The sequence below is a fragment of the Girardinichthys multiradiatus genome, chromosome 7 (genome assembly GCF_021462225.1).
Source record: "Girardinichthys multiradiatus isolate DD_20200921_A chromosome 7, DD_fGirMul_XY1, whole genome shotgun sequence".
NCBI classification, from domain to species: domain Eukaryota; kingdom Metazoa; phylum Chordata; class Actinopteri; order Cyprinodontiformes; family Goodeidae; genus Girardinichthys; species Girardinichthys multiradiatus.
Window position 1 is genome coordinate 30,760,492 of NC_061800.1, and position 22,355 is coordinate 30,782,846.

A 22,355-nucleotide genomic window follows, 5' to 3' on the forward strand; every position below is an offset into this window, starting at 1 on the left:
TTCTTTTAATAGTACAGTGTTGCCTAGATGCTCTTCAGAACAACTGAATAGTCCATCTACAGTTTGAAGCACATATTTCTGATGACATCTGACACAGAGGTCATTGGTTTAATAAGCTGCATGAGACGAACATATGAAATCAGTGTTCGTCATTGACTAGATAAGACAAAAGCAATCACTGTCATGCATCTCTCTGATAAAATGAAACAAAAAAACACAAGAATGCAGACAGAGCAGCGAGTGAAAGGGCTTCATCAGAAAGCTCACAGCTAACATAATGGAAGGATGTGATTGTTGGCCCTATCTGCATGTGTAATGAGCTCAGAGTGAGAGGCATTCGGTTACAAATATAAACTTCATATACTGTCCTTACAAACCAAAACTATCTATCTACAGTCTTTGGCAAAGGTAATTATATCCCTTGAAAGTTGCCACATTTTGTCACATTACAACCTCAGACCTTTGGGTATTTGAAAGGGATTTTAAGCGATAGACCAACACAAGTAGTACATACAGCAGTTGCCCATTCTTTTTAGCAAATCAGCTCAGTCTGATTGGATGGAAAGTGTCTGTGAAGAGCAGCTTTCACATTTCAACATAGATTCTGTACCACAGTTTGTGGTTTGTGATGTTTTTCATCAGTGTTTTTATTCACTGTTGTTTTTTATTTTGTAAATAAAACGTATTATTGCTATTAGTATGTGAAAGAGTTCGAGGGGGACAAAAACGTTCTCAAGGCATTGTAAACGTAAAAACAGGAAAGAGTTGATAATGCAAAAAGATGACATAAAAAGTCAGGTACATCTTTCAGAGTGTCCGATTTTACAATTTTCTGTTCCACTCACTGTCACTGTTCACTCTAATTTGTCCGTTTGTTGAATAACTTCAGTTGTAATGCTGTTTTCCTGTGCCTACTTCATGACGGAGGAGGCTGTGGAGCTGAACTGCCTAAGTGCAGCAGTTCATTGAAATTCATGTGGGAAGAGCATAGAAAAGAGTTCGAATGAGGGCCAATTTTACCATATAAATAAACTCTACAAAGTGAGAAAGTATGAGAACTCCGGTGTTATTTTTGATTCTGCTGCTTCTGTTTTTGCTCAGAAACATAGAGGAACATCAGGACTGGGCAGAGACTGAGCAAAAGCTGAGAGAGACATGAGATAACACTTCAGGTTCATGCAGAATGTGAATGTCGTGTTACCATCAACTGCAAAAATAAAAGCTAAAGTGGCGTCTTTTGAAGCCACTTTTCACCATATTTTCACCTGCACTATAATAATAATAATAATACATTTTATTTAATAGGCGCCTTTCTGGCACCCAAGGTTACCTTACAATGAATACAAATCAACATTAAAAACAAGAACAAATAAAAAAATAAAATAAAAACACAGCAATCAAGCAGTTAAAATGAGTGCAAAAAAATTAAGTGCAGAAGGCAGTCCTAAACAAGTGAGTCTTTAGTGAAGATTTGAATTGTGAGAGTGAATTTATGTTCCTTAAATCAGGCGGTAGAGAGTTCCAGAGCCGAGGAGCAGAGCGGCTGAAAGCTCTACCCCCCATGGTGGTGAGACCGGCAGAGGGAACAATCAGGTGAATAGAGGAGGACGATCTGAGATGCGACAGGGAGTAGCGACGTTGAGAAGATGGGATAGATAAGGTGGAGCGAGATTATGGACAACCTTGAAAGTGAGAAGAATGATTTTAAAGTCTATACCGAACTTGATGGGGAGCCAGTGGAGCTCTGACAGAACAGGAGTGATGTGTAGGAAGGAAGGGGTACTAGAGATGATACGGGCAGCTGAGTTTTGAACTAGTTGAAACTTATGAAGAGATTTGTGTGGAAGACCGAAAAGGAGGGAATTGCAGTAATCAAGATGAGAAGTGACGAGGCTATGAACGAGGATGGCAGTAGTATGTGAAGTGAGGTAGGGGCGAAGACGACTGATATTTCGCAGATGAAAATAGGCGGACCGGGTCATGTTATTAATGTGAGATTGGAAAGAGAGAGTGCTGTCGAGGATGACACCCAAACTCTTTACTTGAGGCGAAGGGGAAACAGAGCAGTTGTCAATATCAATGGAGAAATTGTTTGTTTTGGATAATGTGGTTTTTGTGCCAATTAGAAGAACCTCAGTTTTTTCACTGTTTAATTTGAGTAGACTGGTGGAAAACCATGATTTTATTTCAGCCATACAGTCAGTAAGGGAGGTGGACGGAACGTTGGGAATGGGTTTGCAGGAAAAATAGAGCTGGGTATCATCCGCGTAACAGTGAAAACTAATATAGTGTTTCCGAAAGATATGGCCAAGGGGAGTGGGTAGATTATGAAAAGAAGGGGCCCCAGGACAGAGCCTTGGGCCACACCGGAAATGACAGAAGAAGACTGAGAAGAAAATGCTTTTAGCTGAATAAATTGAGAGCGATGGGAGAGACATGATATGCACTGTGAATGTTTTCAAATAAATGTGTGCATAAAAGGTTTCTTGAAAGTATTCTCTTTCTGCATTATAAAAAAGGCATAAAAGACAGATACAGCTTCATGCATGAGGTGTGTGACATTGTCCAAGAGTGATAATGGAAATATAACATCACTCTTATACTGGCCAATGTCTCCTACCCCATGCCTGAAGCTGTTCCAGAAGTGGAGAGCAGCTTAAGTGACAGACTGTTGCATCCCATGTGCCCAAAGGAGCATTATTGCAGGTCCTTCCTTCCAGCAGAAGTTAGACTTTATAACCATCGCTGCTCCCAACAAGCTTAATAAGTGTTTACATCGCTGCTGTTATTTGCACAGTTTGTCCATGCACAAATATATGAACATGTGGTAAATTTTTTAATTTCCCTACTTAGTTGCAAATTTTTTGGAATCTGAACTATTTTAAATAAACCGTGTTTTTTCAAATGCTGTATATTTGCCCTTACTGTACAGTCTCTTTCTGTTTTTGTACTTTTACCTTTGTGTAAATGTGCATTCCTAGTCATTTTGCTGCTGGTACACATAAATTTTGCCACTGAGGGACAATAAAGGTTATTTCTATGCCATTCTATTCTAAGATGAGAAAGTGTCCACATGACTTGAGTGAGTTTAATGCAGCGATGTTTCAAAAAGATGTAATAAAAATACACCCAGTGGTGACAGTGGGTCTGTTTTGGGGCTTTTTAATCATTTCTTTGAACCATTCTTTTTTATGAGTGTAATAACAAAACTTCGAAAACCATAACGAATTTTAAAAGCAATAGTTGTCTGCACAATATTGAATTGTTTGTGAGCCTCAATAGGCTTCGTCACTTAAAAAATACTTGTTTCCACACATCTTGAGAACCATATGAACGAATATTTAGTAATTAAGCTGCAATTTTTTTTTTTTACCTTATGTGTATAGTCTGCGTGATTAAATTATATAAAAATAAAGTGTCCAAAAAATGATTCATACTCATTGAACTTTTCCCTATTTAGGTATGTTAGAACCACAAACTTGGTCATGAATTAGACAATGGTTTTCAATATGCTTTTTTTACAAATAAAATCTGAAAAGTGTGTAATTATTGAGACATAGTAGAGGCAGGATCATGCTATAGGGATAGTTTTTTTCAGCAGGGTCAGGGAAGCTCCGAAGAAACCTGTTAAAGGCGGCAAAAGATATGAGACTGGGGTAAAGGTCACATTGCAAGTGGACAACAACCGTAAACAAACAGATTCCAGAGCTAAATCCTCTTGAGGATCTGTTGTAAGACTTAAAAGCTGCTGTTCACATATTATCTCTATCCAACCTGATTGAGCTTAAGCTAATCAGAATGAAAAATGGAAAAAAAAAAAACAGTCTCTAGATGCACAGTGTTAAAGACATACCCTAAAAGACTTTGCAACTGTAATTGCAGCAAAAAAATGCACACCACATACATAATTTACCTTCCACTTCACAATGTTGACATCTCAAGTGTTGTTCCACCGCATAAAATCCCAGTAAAACATATAAAAGTTAATGATTGCAATGTTATGAAATGTGGAAAAGTTTAACTCATAGCAATCCTGTACAATAAATGTAAATGTTTTAATGTGTTCTTTGGAATGCATAGGTAAAACTTTAAAGGGTACAGTAAATTGTCAATGGACTAATTGTTTCAAACACATGAAAAGTAATTACCGGTAATACTTTTATTTTTTTATGTTAAAGTTAGAAACTGTTACTGCATTATTGACCTTACCTAGCTTCTAACAACCCCATCTTATCCAACTATGCACACAGACAAATAAAGGCTTTTACTCATCATCGTTTGATAAATATTGGTAGCTTAATCCACTAGCAACAAACAGAGCTTATTTGGATCTCACTGCTACTCTTATTTCCCCAGAATATTTATTTAATTCACTTGTACTTGACAGCCTTGACAATCTTCCTCTTCCTTTTATATTTTCCAGTGTGGCTACAAATTTAAGACATAAGTCAAAAAACTGAGTTGGTAGTGTTTTTGTTTATTTATTTTAGAAACCCCATTTTATCTGAGGACTAATTACTGTTGAATGTACAGTACACAGATATATACAAGTGTTTATTTCTGTAATTCACTGTGATTATGGTTGAGTTTGTGATGGCTGCACTGACTTTAATGTCAATGAAACCCATTGGACCAGCACATGACGCTGACTGGGAAAACCTCACACCGGATCTCAAGAAATTTGTATTCTGTTGTTTATGTACTTTTTCCTAATATCCATTTTCCTTCCACAAAACTTTCCATTAATATGCCAGGATACAGTATACTGTGAAGAGCCTGCTTTTTTTGGCAATAACCTTGTATGGTTTATTTTGCTTATGGAGAGTGCCAGTAACTTTATGCTGGACAAGTGAATTTATACAAGTTTCAGTCTTTACCTGAATCACTGGAATAATTTTACTGTTTCGATTAGGTTCTAATTCATTTAGATGCGCCTGTTTATCTTTCATATAGACAAACAAAGGCACTTTATTAAATTTCAAGGGATTGACAACACTGACCCCTGGCGGACATGGAGAGTTGTGCAAATGCTACATTGTTCCGGAGGGTAAAAGACAAAAGAAAGCAACCGAAAGAAATGCGAAGTTTCACTGATAGCTGCTGTTAGCTAGAAATGTTTCATTTTGCAGCCATGACAACAATTTATATTGCTATGGCATAATTATGTTAATTATGGCTAAAATGAACAAACTCGATCAGGTTCGAAAAAACTGTTGCTTAGCAACCAATCGTCAAACAGTCGCGTGAGTCCACAGGAAAACAGGAACCCAGTACTTTAGCCGTTTAGCTAGCTTGAAAATAAACTGAGTTTCAGGAATTGCCTTGCCATTGGTTTTATATTATTTGTTTAAAATATAGGTTCAGTCACAAATGGCAGGTAAGAAGAAAGAGGCGAGCCTGCAGGTATGATAGACATTGTATAGTTTGTTAGTTTTACAACTTTCATCACCATCTGTGTTTTATTAGACTTTAATTTGTAATTTTGTTGTTCAGACATCTGTAACAAACCAAGAACAATGGGAGGAGATGCTTACTACCAAAGGTTTAACAGGTAAGCTTCGAAAAATTGTTTGTATTTTTATTTATTTATTTACTTTATCCCGCTTGTTTGTGTCTCAAATATACAACACTATCTATAAGGGATAATTCAGAAGTCGTGAAGTCAATGGTTAACTGCTGTTATGCGTTGTATTCTGCTGCCCCCTTGTGTTCATTGGGATAACTGCAAACTAAATAGATTCACCAGTCTTACAATCTTCTAGATTTCTGTCTCTCACGTACAGAGGCGAGCAAATTTGTTGACCCCCTGGTAAAGTCATCAATAACTCAATAAATTAGTATTTTATTGCAGTATCATAATCTCACACTTAAATGTTAGAAAAAAAATTTAATCTGAGACAAACTATCATATTTTAGGAAATGATTGTAACAAAACTACCAGTTGCAATATTAAAAAGTACCCCTAACAATGCCTTTTTTAGTTTACACTTTACAGTTTTTAAATTAATCTTATTTTCTAGGAAATTGTGCTTATGCTACTGCAGTAGAAAGATGAACTTAGTTTAATGCTTAGTACATGTCTTTACTGGGGGTGCCAATAAATGTGTCAATGTCTGCGCACAAACACACACTGTCTCTGTTCTCCTTGCAGTTGTAGACGTTTACCAACAATGGTGCGGCCCCTGTCGAGCTGTCGTTAGTCTCCTCCGAAAAATAAAGAACGAACTGAGTGATGACCTTCTACACTTTGCCACTGTAGGCTCCGTTTTAGTTTTAAAATGTAGAATTTAAAATTGAAGGCGGCACTTTCAGAGGAGCAGTGTTTTAACTGTGTGTGTGTGTGTGTGTGTGATGCAGGCTGAAGCTGACAATATTGATGCCCTGGAGAAGTACCGAGGGAAATGTGAACCCACCTTCCTTTTCTTTGGAGTCAGTTTGTGTTTGTTTAAAAGAAATATACTTGTTTTAGTAATTACACCTTTTTATGAATTATGCCCTAATTTTCTACAAAACTGGTCAAATTATTTATTTTGATTTGAATGCTATCACCGTGTTTTTTCTTGTGTTGCCTCAGTGGTATAATGTTGCATTCTGCAAATGAAATACCATGACCATGTGCCTTGTAGCTTAAGAGGTTACAGTCGTCTATAGTCTAAAGTAAACAGGATTTAGGTTATAGAGACATTTGCTGAACAGCTCGGTTTGTGTTGTATGAACAGGGTGGGGAGCTGGTGGCTGTGCTGCGAGGGGCCAACGCTCCGATGCTCCAGAGAATGATCGTGGAGGAGCTGGCCAAAGAAAAGCTGGTCCTGGTGCAAGGCAGTGGGCGAAAAGTGGTAAGCAGTGGCACATTAATAAGCACCTGCATTGTTGGTTAAATGGCATTATACTTTAGATCCATAAAACCTGTAAATCCTGAAAGTATGGTACATAAATAAACCTGTTTTTATAAATTAAGTTTGATTAATAAATGATTTTCAATGGAAATATGTGACTACTGTGTGGCTGCTTATTCAGTTTCAATTCAATTCAGTTTTATTTATAAAGCGCCAATTCACAACACATGTTGTCTCAAGGCACTTCACAAAAGTCAGGTACATACATTCCAATTAATCCTAACAATTGAACAGTGCAGTCGGAGTTAGTTATTTATTCAAATTGGATAAAAAAGTTTTTCTATCTAAGGAAACCGAGCAGATTGCATCCAGTCAGTGACTTGCAGCATTCCCTCCTCCTGGTTGAGCATGTAGAGACAGTGGACAGTCACTGTTGTTGACTTTGCAGCAATCCCTCATACTGAGCATGCATGTAGCGACAGTGGAGAGGAAAAACTCCCTTTTAACAGGAAGAAACCTCCAGCAGAACCAGGTTCAGTGTGAACGGCCATCTGCCACGACCGACTGGGGGTTTGAGGGAACAGAGCAGAGACACAAAGAGAACAAAGAAGCACTGATCCAGGAGTACTTTCTATGGGAAAGAAAAGTAAATGTTAATGGATGTAGCTCCTTTAGTCATTTCACCTAGAAAGAAAGAACAGATAAACTCTGAGCCACAAGAGACCAGACAAGAGAGCACATACAGTTAGTTACAGTAAAAGCTCAGTCAATCGCCATGTCTAGGAGAGAGAAAGGGTTAAACACTGAAAGACAGGGCCATGTGGATCATCGGTAGAGGGTGAGCATTAAGTTGTTGCCAGCAGAAGCTTGGACAATGCCCCTCTCCAGAAAGGTGTCACAGGTAGACACAGAGCCAGGCCAGTTGTAGCTTCTAGGAAGAGAAAAGAGAGAGAACAAAGTTAAAAGTTGAAATAACAGCAAATAATGCAAAATTGGAGAGTAGTGTGAGAATGTAGCGAAGAGGGTGAAAGTGGTCATTATGTCCTCCAGCAGCCTAAACCTATAGCAGCATAACTACAGAGATAGCTCAGGATAAACTAAGCCACTATAACTATAAGCTTTATCAAAAAGGAAAGTTTTAAGCCTAGCCTTAATAGTAGACACGGTGTCGGCCTCACGGACTAAAACTGGGAGCTGGTTCCACAGGAGAGGAAGTTGATAACTCAAGGATCTGCCTCCCATTCTACTTCTAGAGACTCTAGGAACCACCAGTAAACCTGCAGTCCGAGAACGAAGTGCCCTGTCAGGAACATATGGAACAATCAGATCTCTGATGTATGATGGAGCTAGATCATTCAGGGCTTTATATGTGAGGAGGAGAATTTTAAATTCTATTCTGGATTTAACAGGGAGCCAATGAAGGGAAGCTAAAGTAGGGGAAATATGATCTCTCTTTTTAATTTTCATCAGAACTCTTGCTGCAGCATTTTGAATCAGCTGAAGGCTTTTAACTGCATTTTGTAGACATCCTGATAGTAAAGAATTACAATAGTCCAGCCTTGAAGTAACAAATGCATGGACTAGTTTTTCAGCGTCACTCCTGGATAGGATATTTTTAATTTTGTCAATGTTCCGGAGGTGAAAGAAGGAAATCCTAGAAACCTGTTTAATATGGGATTTAAATGACATGTCCTGGTCAAAAGTAACACCAAGGTTTTTTTACTTTATTATCGGAGGTCAATTTAGTCCCATCCAGGTTAAGTGATTGACTCCGGTCCAAAGATGACAACTTCAGTCTTGTCTGAATTTAGAAGCAGAAAATTTAGAGTCATCCAAGTTTTTATATCTTCAAGACATGCTTGTAGTCTTTCTAACTGGTTGGGCTCATCAGGATTTATGGAGAAGAAAAAGCTGAGTATCATCAGCGTAACAGTGAAAATTTATCCTATGCTGCCTGATAATTTGACCTATAGGAAGCATATATATAGTAAAGAGAATTGGCCCAAGTACTGAACCCTGTGGAACTCCACAATTAACCCTGGGAGTTTAAAGATGATTTATCGTTTACATGAACAAACTGGAATCTGTTAGACAAATAAGATTTAAACCAGCCTAGCGCTGATCCCCTGATCCCTACAGCATATTCCAGCCTTTTTAAGAGAATATCATGGTCGACTGTATCAAATGCAGCACTGACCAAGAATTATCTTAAAGAATCAAGAAATGAGGTTTGTGAATACGATTTATTTTTTTTGAGAATACGAATTTACATCAGCGACTTGGTGTCACGTGATTTCAGGCTCAGGATATAATGGGTGGAGTTATACAATGATGCACAGTAGGTGGCGGTATGCACCTCTGAATTTGTTGCGAACCGCCAGCAGAAGAAGAGAAGAAGAAGCAGCAGCACTAGCACTAAGATGACGGACCAAGAGCATATATTAACGACATTAAGACATATATAAACTTTTTAACATTACCTGACTTTGTACCGTAGTTTCTTGGTCCGTTCTTTTGGCGCTAGTGCTGCTTCTTCTTCTCTTCTTCTGCAAATTCAGAGGTGCATACCGCCACCTACTGTACATCATTGTATAACTCCACCCATTATATCCTGAGCCTGAGATCACGTGACACCAAGTCGCTGATGTAAATTCGTATTCTCAAAGAAAATAAATCGTATTCACAAAGAAAATAAATCGTATTCTCAAAGAAAATAAATCGTATTCACAAACTGTTATAGCATATTGTATTCATAAAAATAAACCACAACTGTAAACTTGTTTGTAATTTCTTGAAGCTGTAACATTTTATTTTGTATTCTTACAGAGAAAATATATAATGCTTCTTTTGGATTTTACTTATGCACAACTATTGACTAATATGCACACATTTCCGTCTTTACATACACATTGTTTTTGACAGCATTCTTACCCCCTAGTTTCTGAAAAGTTCTTACTGGCGTTTATGTTGTAACCCATGGCTGGGTACTAACATGACACATGCCTATGTGTGCCTTTCCCACCGGGATGCATTACAGGCAAACTAGGCTCCCCACAGAGTTTTTGAAATTCAAATACTTTTGTAAGTTCTGTATATAATACATAGAGAGTAAAAACTTTCAAAGGGTGTCGGTTTGTTAGGTGTCCAATCAACTGCTCTCTGACATTTTTTCCTGACTTTCTCCTCCATGGAAAAATCGGCATATAAAACTTAATTCCATGAACTCAGATTTAAGAGACGGCTTTTGCTATTGTTACGTTTGTCTTGGGTGGCCATTGTTTTATGCAACGCTGCCTGAGTTTGGCGATCCAAACGCAACATTTACCACTCGTTCTTTTGCAACTTTCTGCTGCATCTCAGGCTGTTTTGGTGTTTTTAACGCTTTCAAACATGGACAGGAATAACACTGAAGCCTGAACCCAAATGAAAAGGACTTTTTGCAAAATTTCCTTTTCAGGAACGCTGTAAGTGTTTTCAGCAAAAACAGGCTAACTTGTCAGCAGCACGAGCATTACTAATATGATTACAAATGTTTTGTTTCAGTGCTCGTACCGTGCTCTTTCTGTTTAAAGTTGTCTCAGAGAAATAGTCACGATACCACAATTTTCTAATTGGTTATTTATCATTAAGAACAAAAAAAATGACATAGGATGAACTTTTTAGGTGTTGCACATTTTACTTAAATTAGTTTTTCTAATTAGGCTGTTGACTCGCTTATATAGTAAGAAAGGAAGTTGAGTTTTTTAACTTTTTCAAATGACTGGAGGAAATGACCACTTGTCTACTTTTTATTTCATAAAATGTCATTACATTATGACAAAACTTAACGAACAGTATGAGGAACTGTAAGAAGGCTTTGCTTTGGGTTTCAGTGCCAAGCAATTAAAGTTCATTAATCAAAACGTTTGCGCTTTTTTAGTCAAGGCAATTTATCTCCCACAGTTTTAAAGTTGTAATTCCTAATTTGCTACAAAAAAGAGTGTTTTCTATTATTATTGATGATCATGTCTCTATTGAGTTTCAATAAATTCAGCCAAAATAACACGAGGAATGTTTGTTCGATTCATATAAACATGTTTCAAAGGGCTAATATCAAGCTGTTTTTAGGTCTAATTTGTTTTTATCACAATCTGTGTTTCTCTCTCAGGTAAGAGATGAGCGTCTGTTGGATGAAGAGAAGAAAGAGGAGAAGGAGGAGCTTCAGCAGCCAGAAAATGAAGAAAGTATAATTGGTACTGTGGAAACAATGTTTCATACAGTTCATCCCCATAGCCTGGAGTTCCCCGGCCAGATTTCATGTTACTGTGATGACATTTTTGCTGCGTACTGTTTTGCATTTTAACAGCAATAATGATCATCAGTCAAACTCTGCTTTCATTCCATGTAGTTCCAGCCAGTAAATCCTTCACAGTTGCCATCATTAAGCCTGACGCAGTTGCTCATGGCAAGGCAAATGACATCATTATGAAGGTACAGAGAGATTAACCATGTTCACCCTCCAAGAAGACAAGATTTTCGCCAGCCTTCCTGCTGGCCTTCATCCATTGTGTCGATGCTTCTCCTTCTGGATAGATCCAAGACGCTGGGTTTGAGTTACTTGCACACGAGGAGCGAACTCTGACTGAGGCTGAGGCTCGAGATTTTTACCAACATAAAGCAGCAGAGGTATGCTATAATAGCTGAAATTATGAGAACAGCGCAGGAAATGGTGAGCAAAGCACATACAGCATCACACATGTCAGTATGCTCTAGTCGGGCTGAGGAAAACTGTTGATGATGCAGTGAATGTTTCTGGGGGTGGGGGTGATTGATATTCTAAATTAATATACCAATGGGAGTCCAAATAGACTCTGTGATACATTTGACACCCATCTGCGTTTCCTCAGAGGGCTTAAAATAGAGTTGCTAAGTAAGCCTATTTTTTTTCTTGCTTATTGTGCTGTTTGTTACAAGGCCAAACTGAGATTCAGCCAGGCAGCGTATATAAGAAATAATTTGCAGGTATAGTAGCATTGTTCAGTACATTCAAATCTGCATGACTTTTTATGTGCTTTCAAACTAGTTCAATGTGTTTTTCCATTGAATGAACCATCAAGGTATGAATTAAAACATGTTTTTCAGACTGGGAATTTCCACACAGTGCCTTGAAAAGCTTCCAAACTTCTCCATAATCACATCCACAAACGTTTGTTTTGATTACATGTAACATATAAACGCAAAGAAGCACAAACCCGTGAAGTGGAGAGGAAATTTTAAAAAATCATTTTCTGAATGTTTTGCAAATAAAAATGTGAAACTGTGGCTTATATCAATACTTTGCAGGAGGATCTTTTGTTTTCCCTGCAGTTACAGCTGCAAGTCTTTAGGAGTATGCCTCCACCAGTTTCTAGAGACTAAAATATTTTACCATTCTTCTTTGCAAAACACCTCAAGCTCAGTGAGATTAGACAGATCATCTGTGAACATCGATTTTCAAGTCTTGCCACAGATTCTCATTTGAATTCAGGTCTGTGCGTTAACTGGGCCATTTAAACCCATGAAAATGTTTTGGTCTACACTATTCCACAGTAGCTCTGGCTGTAGGTTTAGGTTCCTTGTCCTGCTGGAAGGTGAATCTTCACCCTAACATTGCTGAACTCCAGCTATCTTCCCATCACCTCGGACAGCTCCCCTGTCCTGGCTAGATAAAACAGTCCCTATGGCATAATGCTGCCACCTCTGTGTTTCACTGTGTGGATGATGTGCTCGGATTGATGTACAGTTATAGTTTTGGTTGATAACCAAATACTGGAGGTTCTGTTACCAGAACAGCCTCATCAAAACGTTTGCTGTGCCCCGTACAATATTCATGGCAAACTACATAAAGGTCAGATATGTGGCATGCACAACTAATAGTTGTCCTGTCACCAGATTCTCCCAACTACGGATCTCTAGCTCCTCCATAGTTCCCATGGGCCTCTGAATTTGTAAATTTACAAAATGTGATGAGGTTCAAGGGTCATAAATGGTTTTGTAAGCCACTTTAAGGCACAATTCTTGTTTCCTCTCCTTTCTTTCAGACTAGCTTTGAGGACCTGGTGCAGTTTATGTCCAGTGGCCCTTCCCATATTCTGGTGCTTTCTCAAATAGAGGGCACAGCCAATATTATACCTGCATGGCGTGAGTTCATTGGCCCGGCAGACATGGAGGAAGCCAGGCGAGAAAAGCCAGAAAGGTTAGTTGACAGAAATTCCAGATATTGCACATTTGGAGAAAAGAGCAGAAAAAGTAACAACTGAATCTTTGGTCTGATAAAACATATCATGCGTGTATTTATTTCTGCACTGTTGATCAGAATATTTGGAAAATATCCCAGTTCTGAGTTTGGAGCAGGGAATGAACAGCACATTCTCGCCTGCTTGATCAGACACACCCAAGCATTATGCTTCTCTTTGGTTGAGCACCAGCCGAGCATCCATCTGGTCCTCTCTTCTTCCTCCCCCACCCGACTTCCTGCAGCTTGCGGGCACAATACGGCACAGAGACGCTGTTCAATGCAGTGCATGGCAGTGAGGACAGTGACCACGCCAGCAGGGAGCTCGCCTTCTTCTTCCCCAACTTTAGGACGGCCTCCGAAGCAGAGCAGGATGGGGAGGAAGAGCATGTGGAGAGGACGCTGGCCCTTATTCGGCCCGACGTTGCCAGGAAGAACAGAGGTGGGGCTCAAGCCAACAGCACATGCACAAATGCTCCTGAGTGGGGGCCCAAACACATGCACAGTCACTGTTCTTCCTAACATTATAGGGCTGTGATTAATTCTCACCACAAAGCTGTTGAGTCACTACACCTTTTGTACTCTTGAAATAGTAGTTCAACTTTCTAAAATATCACAACTTTTGACTATATTGTCAAAGTAATAATTTTGTAAGAATATAGCTCATTTTAACTTATTTAAACTATTGCAGAAGACTGTTTTATTTTTGTATTATTTGCAAATTAGCCAATGACTGGAAAGGCTACAGTGCCTCATGAAAATATTCACATACCTTAAACCATCCCACATTTTGTTTAAACTAAATGCAACAGTGTATTTGGCTGGAAATATGTATGATAGACCAATGGAGTGTAGTCCATAAATATGAAGTAGAAGAAAAAGGATACAGGATTTTCAAAGTTTTTTTTTTACAAATGATCTCAATAGTGCCCCTTGCCTTGGTATTCAGTCCTCTTTACTCGGATGCCCTTAAATTAAAGCCAATGCCAGCAAAAGCATATTCAGGTATATTCAGAATGACCCAGTCAAAGTCCAAACCTAAATACAATTAAAATCTTTGGTAAGACTTGAAAATGTATGTTCATAGATGGTCTCCATACAATCTGCAAAAAAATAAGGGGTATAGTTTCCCTTCCACTTTGCAAATATGCAACACTTTGTGTTGGTCTATCACATAATATCCCGCTTTTTAAGGTTTATGGTTGCAAGGTTCAAGGGTATAAATACTTTCGCAAGGACTGTATGTAGAGAGTAAAGACATTGACAATGTGCTATTCCTAACAAAATAAACATCCATGTAGGTACGTTTGCTATTACTACCTGTTGTTCTGCAGATGAGATCTTGGCCCAGATTCACAAGTCAGGCTTTACTGTTGCCCTCCAAAAAGAGGTGATGTTGACAGAGGAGCAGGTCAAACAGTTTTACTTCCAGCATGTGGATAAAGACTTTTTTCCTGCACTTCTGCAAAACATGACAAGGTAAATTTGACCTGTGCTGCTATGACTCGAAATATAACAATGCAGAAATTTATTCTACATCTCTGTAATTCCAGCGGAGCAGTGCTTGCTTTAGCTCTGGCCAGGAAAGGAGCTGTCCATCACTGGAAGAACATGCTCGGTCCCCCTGACCTTCACAAAGCCAAAGAGGAGGATCCTGAGTGGTTGGTGATGCGTTCTTATCCTTATTCAGTAGCTGAAGAGAGAGCAAAAGGTCACTTTGGTATAATTACCTGCAGAAATGCAGTGGGTGTTTCACTGTGATTCTATGGGAGTGCTTGTTAAATAAAGCTCCTCTTTTGACCTCCCTGTTTCACAGTGTTGTGTTCTGATAACAGGATGAAACTCTGGCATTTTGTTCTAAAATCAAATGAGAAAAAGAAAGCAATGCATAATAACTTCAGTTCCAGCAGCAGTACTATTACACCACAAAATTGTTTTATCTGTTTTCAATGTTGTGTCTTTTCCCACCTGCAAAAGCTTTTTTTATGTGAAAATTACTAGATGGTAAATTTACAGGGTGATCAGATGTGAATAGTAGTGCAGAAAATTACTCATTTTTGCCCACCAAAAAAAATCTGACTCCTGAAATAACATCTGAATTATCCTATTTCTTCTGGAATGTTCTGGAAACCATGAAGTGTTTATTATTCTTCATGGATAGAACCTAACCTTCATACCTCTTCAACTTTTACAAAATTTGTCACATTACAAAGACGAACCTTAATTTATTTTATTGGGATTTTTGTAGCAAATATAGTTTTCCAATTTTTCACATAAGGCATGCATCTGTATTCAACTTTAATCAGATAACCATTCATAAAATCTAGTGCAACCTAATGCTCTCGGAAGTCATATATTTAGTAACAATGTGAGTTAAACAGGGTGGTGGCAGCATCATGCTATGGGGACGTTTTTCTTCAGCAAAGATAAGGAAGCTGTTCAGTGTTGATGGGAAGATGATTTGAGCTAAATAAATGGAAATCCTGGAAGCAAACCTGTTAAGAGGCTGCAAAAGATTATTTAGATCTAAGCATGTTTAAGTGTTAGAATGGCCTACTCAAAGTCCAAACCTAATTTAATTAAGAATCTGGGGCTATAGTTGATTGATATTTACAGATGCTCTGCATCCAGTCTGACTGAGTTTGAACTATTTTGCGAAGAATAACAGGCAACAGGTTCAGAGGCATATTCCAAAGAAATATGTCTCTACATATTCCCACATTTTTCTGATTTGTATTTTTTTTAAATCTGGAAAACCACTTATCTTCTTTTTTCCACTTCAGTGTTTTACACTGCTCTGTGTTAGGCTATCTCTATTAGCTTGAAGTTTGTGGCTATAACATGATAAAATGTTCAAGAGGGATTGTTACTTTTGCAGTGCACATAATGCAAGCCTCTGTCTCCCTCCCACACAGTCTAAGGGCCCAATTTGCTGTGGAAAATGAGCCCATCAACCAGCTTCATGGCAGCAAAAATCCTAAAGAGGCAGAAAGAGAGCTCAATTTTTTCTTTCCTAAACAACGGACACTGGCAGTCATCAAACCTGATGCTCTGGAGGAACACAGAGGTTCTCCCTGGTCTTTCAGTACAACTGAGCATGTCTAGTTTTCTTTTGTTGACCTTCTTCTTTTTTATTTTCTCATCACTGACAGATACAATTTTGGAAGAGATCAGTGGAAGAGGTTTCACCATAGCACTGCTGAAGGAGACTGTGCTCTCAAGAGAGATGGCTGAGGAGTTTTACAAAGAGCACAGGGAGAAGCCCTTCTTCATCCAGCTGGTGGATTTCATGTGTCGGTTGGTTTGTCCCCACACAGACGTACAGGAGCAGGGCAGACACAGCAACTCCTTTTACCACTGCCAGTCTCAACTTCAATTTATACTGTGATACTGGAAGCTTAGAGTCAAGGCAGCCTCAGGCCAGAGTCAGTCTGAGTTTCATTCTTTGCTCAACATCACATCCAGTTTCTAGACGTATCTTCCGCTCCGATTAGCCCCTTCACCGGGTTGTTACACAACCGTTTGGGCACTGGCAGAGGAGAGACTCTGCACATCAGACTCAGACTCTGGGTTGCTATGGGCTTACATTTAATTATTGTTCCTGTTTTGCTGAGATTAAGTCAACGAGTAACATACTATAGCGACACAGCTGAACCGTTAGAAGGGAAACGTTACCCTGTGGAGTATTTTTCAGCTGCTTTTTAGCATTTACAACATTTTAGAGCGCTGAGGGTCAGGCATTGGCTGGTATGAGAATCGAATGATAAGATAAACTGGAATAAAAATGCCATAATTATGAAATGAAAAAATTGTAAACAAATATTTATAACATGTCCGAATGCAACAATTATTCATACTACTAAAAAAATAAAGATAAAATGAAGACAGTATGCTAAATGTAGCCACAGTTTTCAAACGTATGCTGTTCTGCTATTCATAGAGTAACACAGGCATAATAAACTGATATTAGCTGGGCGATTGGCTCCAGTAACAGACATAACGCTTGCTGAATGTGGCTTTGAAAAATAGTTAGCTTAATTAGAGTGATAGCTGAGGCTCCTTTGGTTTCCACATCGTTACTGTTTGTTTTTCTGTGACTGGAAATATTTCCAAACAACCTAGCTAGAGAAAGATGCGGTTGCATTTTTAGCCAGCTGACCGGCCATGTGCAGCAACAGACAGAGGATGGGGTTGCTTTGCTTCTCTGTTCTCCACTCAGCCAGAAAAACGCTGGTCACCTTGACATTTTCTCTTGTATCTCATTACAAGGACCTTTCAGAATGGTGTTTTGGTATTTAGTTATGAGACTGTAACTTTTAAAAACCTCAGTACACCTTTATAACGGACTCAAGCCTAGTTGTAAGCGTATGTTGCAATAAGGATTTGAAATCAATAAATACAAATCTGCACCAAATGCTCCAGAAATATTTTACCTGCAGTTGTACCAGTAAAGTACTTCTTAGCTTATTTAACTGCAAGTTACTTCTGCATTGAAACGTTGTCGTGCAAATACAAAACTGTGCAAATTCCTGTCGTCATCCCACATTTTATATAAAACCAGCTAGGCTATCTTATATTCATCTCAAACTAGCCTTTTTAATATTTACTCTGGCTTTGTGGAGATTTTCTAGGTTTTCCGAGGATGTTTTTCTCTCATTTTCACTTCAAACTTCTTGCGAAGACACAATTTGTTCCTATTTTATTAAGTGAATCTTTGCAAAATACCAAAGATAACACAGTAGGACAGACAAAAAATAGTGTTCCAGCACTAATGAGGCTTTTGTCAAAAACATGGAATCCAGAAGCTGAAAGATGTTGCATCTCTCGGGTCCTGTGGAAAGTTTTTGTAGTCCTGAACACTTCTCCTTTTGTCCTCTTTCTGTCCACTGTAATTTGTTTTAGGAAGTCACTGAAATATCTGCTGTTACTGTCAGGTACAAGGACTAGGTCTGACAGACAAGCAGCCTAAGTCCAAAGAAAATATTTGAGAGACTGTCTCTCTGTACTAGAACTATTCATCGAGATCACTTTGAAACATCGAATGAAAGTTTGGCTCATTAGAAGTCAAACATACAAAAAGAAAGTGGTGGTTCATTTGTTCAAAAACAAATACTGTATTTAGAATGCTGAATCAAAATTCATATTACCCAATATTTAGCCTTCTCCATAAACATCTTCTTACTCTTTATTATAGTGGGCCGTGTATGATGCTTGTCTTGACCAAGGAGAATGCAGTGGAGGAGTGGCGGGCCATGATGGGCCCCAGCAATCCCGAGAAAGCTAAGGAAAAATCCCCACAGTCTCTGAGGGCACGCCTTGCTGCCAACATCCTCCACAACGCCGTTCACGGCTCCTCCAACGAGCAACATGCAGAGGAGAAGATCCGATTCATCTTTGGTGACATCAGCACAGATGCAGCTCCCACCGCTGACAGAGGAACCATTTCAGGTGTCCTGACGATACGCTTCCTTCTTGTTTTTATCACTAGAATCACATTGTTTATTGCCAGCAAGCATTTACACTTCTGTTGTGTGTTTTATGTTTATGTTAGTAAGCGGGTATTTATGGCAGTTATGTTTTTATTGGTTGAAAACAGGTTTAGTAAATTTGCATTTAATGTTGAAATCTACTTATTTCAGCTGAGGATCCGGGCAGTTCTAATGATGAAAACGAAATATCAAGATGTACAACTGAAGAAACCTCTAATGACTAAGGTCAGCATGGAGGTATGAGGTTTCTGTATTGAGAGGACTAAAGGAACATGTTTAAAAATCATCTCCATCGGTTAAGATGTGCAAAGCATAAAGAAGGTTGGAATAAAAACAAGAAGCTAAAACAAACCTGGATAATAACCGAGTCTGTCATTTTTCTTTCTTTAACGAGGTTACATTTCTTGTGCAGGTTTCAAACAGAAGAAAGAAAGAAGTACTACGCAACCAAATTGAGGCTTTCAGATAAATGTTTTACTAAATCTTTTCAGTTAGAGCTAAAAGTCAGGTTTATTTGTATAGAAACATTCATGTGCAAGATAATTCATAGTACAGAAAATATAAGGAACAAAGGTAAAGACAAATCATTTAAAAACAAGAAATACACTAATTATAAAATTATGCATGATCTAAAGAGAAAAAAACAGAAACAATCTTAATCAAATAGCTATGATTTGATTAAAATTACCTGATAAAACACTTCGGAAAGCTGCAGTAGAAAATGCTTTCAGTTCTTCCACAGCTCAGCTTTTCATGGATGGTTCCTGATCTAAGGAACATAGAAACTAAAGGCCTCCCCTTGTTTAGTTCTGGTCCTGGAAACACTGAGCAAGATCAGGACTGAGGGGTCAAGATGGTTCATACTCGTATGTACAGCTCTATGTCCAAGACCATTCAGTGCTTAATAGACTATCAATAAGATCTTAAAATGAATCATTTTACAAACCTGGTGTTAGGTAGTTCTTTTTTATGAGCTGCTGCTGCTGGACTGATTTGTTTTTACAGACACCAGAAAAGGACATCATTACAGTAATCTTACCCATAGAAAGTAAAAGAACACCCAAGTTTCTTTGTCCTGTTTTAACAGGAAACCTTTTTGGCACTGTTGTAAGTTGGTAGTTGGTAGTCTTAGTAATAGACTTTATATGGATGCTGAATTTAGATCTGAGTCCATAACCTTGCTTAGGCTTATTACCTGTTCTCTGTTTATACCCTTGAGACTGAGTGCTGATCTTTAACCTCTTTAACATCTTTGAAAGCAAAAATAATGGTTATAAATGGATATTATGGATAAATTGACTCAGTGACTTTGGTAATGTGTTGACACAGAAATATATAGGGATGTGTGTCATCAACATAAACGGTAAGAGATATTGTGATACTTTATCTCAGACCAGGGTGCCATGAGTATCTAAAAAAAAAAAGTGGCCCGAGAGTAGTGCCTTGAGGAACCCCACATTACCTTTGTTTGCTCAGATTTATACCTGGCAAATGACACAAAATCGTCCTGGGCTATTAAGTAATCTTTGCAGCTGGTTAGGGGCCCCCAAAATACAATCTACATAGAAAGTAGAGTTTTGTTAAAAATCACTGGTGATGATTTACTGTTCAGTGATACCTCTTCAAACATGAGACCAGATTTAGGAACCTCTAACCCCTCATCCTCACTACATGAAAAATACATAAACATGCCTTTCATTTCTGAAAACAAACATTTTGTTAGTATAAAATTAACAAAAAAGACACATGGACTGAAATCTCTACAAATGCGTTAAAAAAATTAGATGCAAAATTAACAGAGCATCTTCGTCGTCTTCCGCTTTATCCGGGACCGGGTCGCGGGGGCAACAGACTCAGCAGAGATGCCCAGACGTCCCTCTCCCCAGACACCTCCTCCAGCTCCTCCAGGGGGAGCCCAAGGCATTCCCAGGCCAGCCGAGAGACATAGTCCCTCCAGCGTGTCCTGGGCCGTGTCCTGGGCCTCCTCCCGGTGGGACGTGCCTGGAACATCTCCCGAGGAAGGCGTCCAGGAGGCATCCGGTATAGAAGCCCGAGCCACCTCAACTGGCTCCTCTCAATGTGGAGGAGCAGCAGCTCTACTCCGAGCTCCTCACCCTATCTCTAAGGGAGAGCCCGGCCACCCTACGGAGGAAGCTCATTTCAGCCGCTTGTATCAGGGATCTCGTTCTTTCGGTCATGACCCAAAGTTCATGGTCATAGGTGAGGGTAGGAACGTAGACCGACCGGTAAATCGAGAGCTTCGCTTTTCGGCTCAGCTCTCTCTTTACCACTGGTCCCCAAACCAGACCCCCTCCAGCCTTGGCTGCGCCTAGAAATCCTGTCCATAAAAGTTATGACCAGGACCGGTGACAGAGGGCAGCCCTGCCGGAGTCCAACATGCACCCCGAACAGGTCCAACTTAGTGCCGGCAACGCGGACCAAACTCCTGCTCCGCTTGTACAGAGACCGGATGGCCCCTAATAAAGGGCCCCTGACTCCGTAATCCTGGAGCCCCCCCACAGGGCACCACGAGGGACACAATCGAATGCCTTCTCCAGGTCCACAAAACACATGTGGACCAGTTGGGCAAACTCCCATGAACCCTCGAGTACCCTGTAGAGGGTATAGAGCTGGTCCAGTGTTCCACGGCCGGGATGAAACCACACTGCTCCTCCTGAAGCTGAGGTTCAACTATCGGTCAGACCCTCCTCTCCAATACCCTGGCGTAGGCCTTACCAGGGAGGCTGAGGAGTGTGATCCCCCTGTAGTTGGAACACACAAGGGTGACCGGAGGGTGTGTCGTTCCAATAGTAAATCATTTGGACACATACTGATACCTCGTGCTTCTGTTGCAGGCAAGGGCAGAATTAATAATGTTGATTAAATACCAAAAAACATGCTGTTAAAAAGGTTCTATATCTAAGCATGACTAAAATACCATAAAAAAATCAACAAACTACTAAATCAGCTATAGATTATGGCCATCAAACCTACCAGGTAAACATAACATCTAAAGCCTGTGAATAATGAGTCCATGCAGGGCAGCTCTTGTCTCATAGAATCTGAAGCCTTTCTGCAGAAGGCCTGGATACAAATCTGTAAAAATATCTGAAACATTTCAGCTCAAGCAGACAAGCTGTCTTACTTACTAAAATGGTGCTTCTACAACAAGTACACTGTACAGGGTGCCCACATTTGGCATCAGGGCCATTCTATTTTTTTATTTTGAAACAAAAAAACAATGAGCAGAAAATTTAGCCTTTGCATGAATTGTGCAATGTCTCTAAACTTATGGAGCGATTTAGAGAAACCGATGTTTATCTTCACACTGTCACAAGCTAGAGAGGCTCCAAGTGAACAGATGCTTATGTGAACAAAGTAAAATTAGCCCATTTTTTCTTATAACATGTGGCATCATGGGAACAGAACGCCTTTCATTTCAATAATTGTGATGAAAAAACAAGACAAAAATATGTTAGGTTTACAGCATCAGTAGGTGGTGTTTGAAGGACCTGAGAAACTGAGAAAGGTGGTATTCCTGGTTTAACGCAAGAAGTCTGATAATACATAGAGGAAAAAAAGGAAATTAGTTTCTAGTCTTTAGAGAGGGCTCTGGTGGATCCTGAAGGCAATGTGTTCCTGCCAGTGAACAGTTATACTTAGAGGTTTACATACACTCGCATCATTTATTTTTGGTCTTTGATGATATATTTAAACGTATTACCTTTTCAGCACAAATTGCTCTAATATGCACTCCTGATTACAGATGCACGATAT

The 22,355-nt window shown here is 39.2% G+C and overlaps 1 protein-coding gene across 3 annotated transcripts; it reads left to right on the plus strand.

Annotated features, from left to right (window-relative positions):
* The first annotated feature begins 5,050 nt into the window (after window positions 1-5,050).
* nme9 (NME/NM23 family member 9) lies at window positions 5,051-18,928 on the plus strand. Of its 3 annotated transcripts, none has more exons than XM_047369937.1 (16): window positions 5,051-5,403; window positions 5,494-5,551; window positions 6,152-6,255; window positions 6,358-6,429; window positions 6,720-6,836; window positions 10,984-11,068; window positions 11,224-11,306; window positions 11,409-11,501; window positions 12,896-13,050; window positions 13,335-13,531; window positions 14,424-14,568; window positions 14,643-14,750; window positions 16,005-16,156; window positions 16,242-16,386; window positions 18,284-18,537; window positions 18,729-18,928. In XM_047369937.1, exons 1-16 carry the CDS (start codon window positions 5,371-5,373, stop codon window positions 18,800-18,802), a joined length of 1,875 nt encoding a protein of 624 aa, XP_047225893.1. In that variant the 5' UTR covers window positions 5,051-5,370; the 3' UTR covers window positions 18,803-18,928. The 3 variants fall into 3 exon arrangements, with proteins under 3 accessions (XP_047225893.1, XP_047225895.1, XP_047225894.1); XM_047369938.1 differs by having other exon boundaries at window positions 5,052-5,377; XM_047369939.1 differs by lacking the exons at window positions 16,005-16,156; window positions 16,242-16,386.
* The last annotated feature ends 3,427 nt before the right edge of the window (window positions 18,929-22,355 follow it).

Coding starts and splice junctions, on each gene's coding strand:
- nme9 (XM_047369937.1), top strand. CDS start 5,371: ATGGCAGGTAAGAAGAAAGAGGCGAGCCTGCAG. Junction 14,751..16,004: donor AAAGAGGAGGATCCTGAGTG/GTTGGTGATGCG, acceptor CCTCCCACACAG/TCTAAGGGCCCAATTTGCTG. Junction 18,538..18,728: donor TGACAGAGGAACCATTTCAG/GTGTCCTGACGA, acceptor TACTTATTTCAG/CTGAGGATCCGGGCAGTTCT.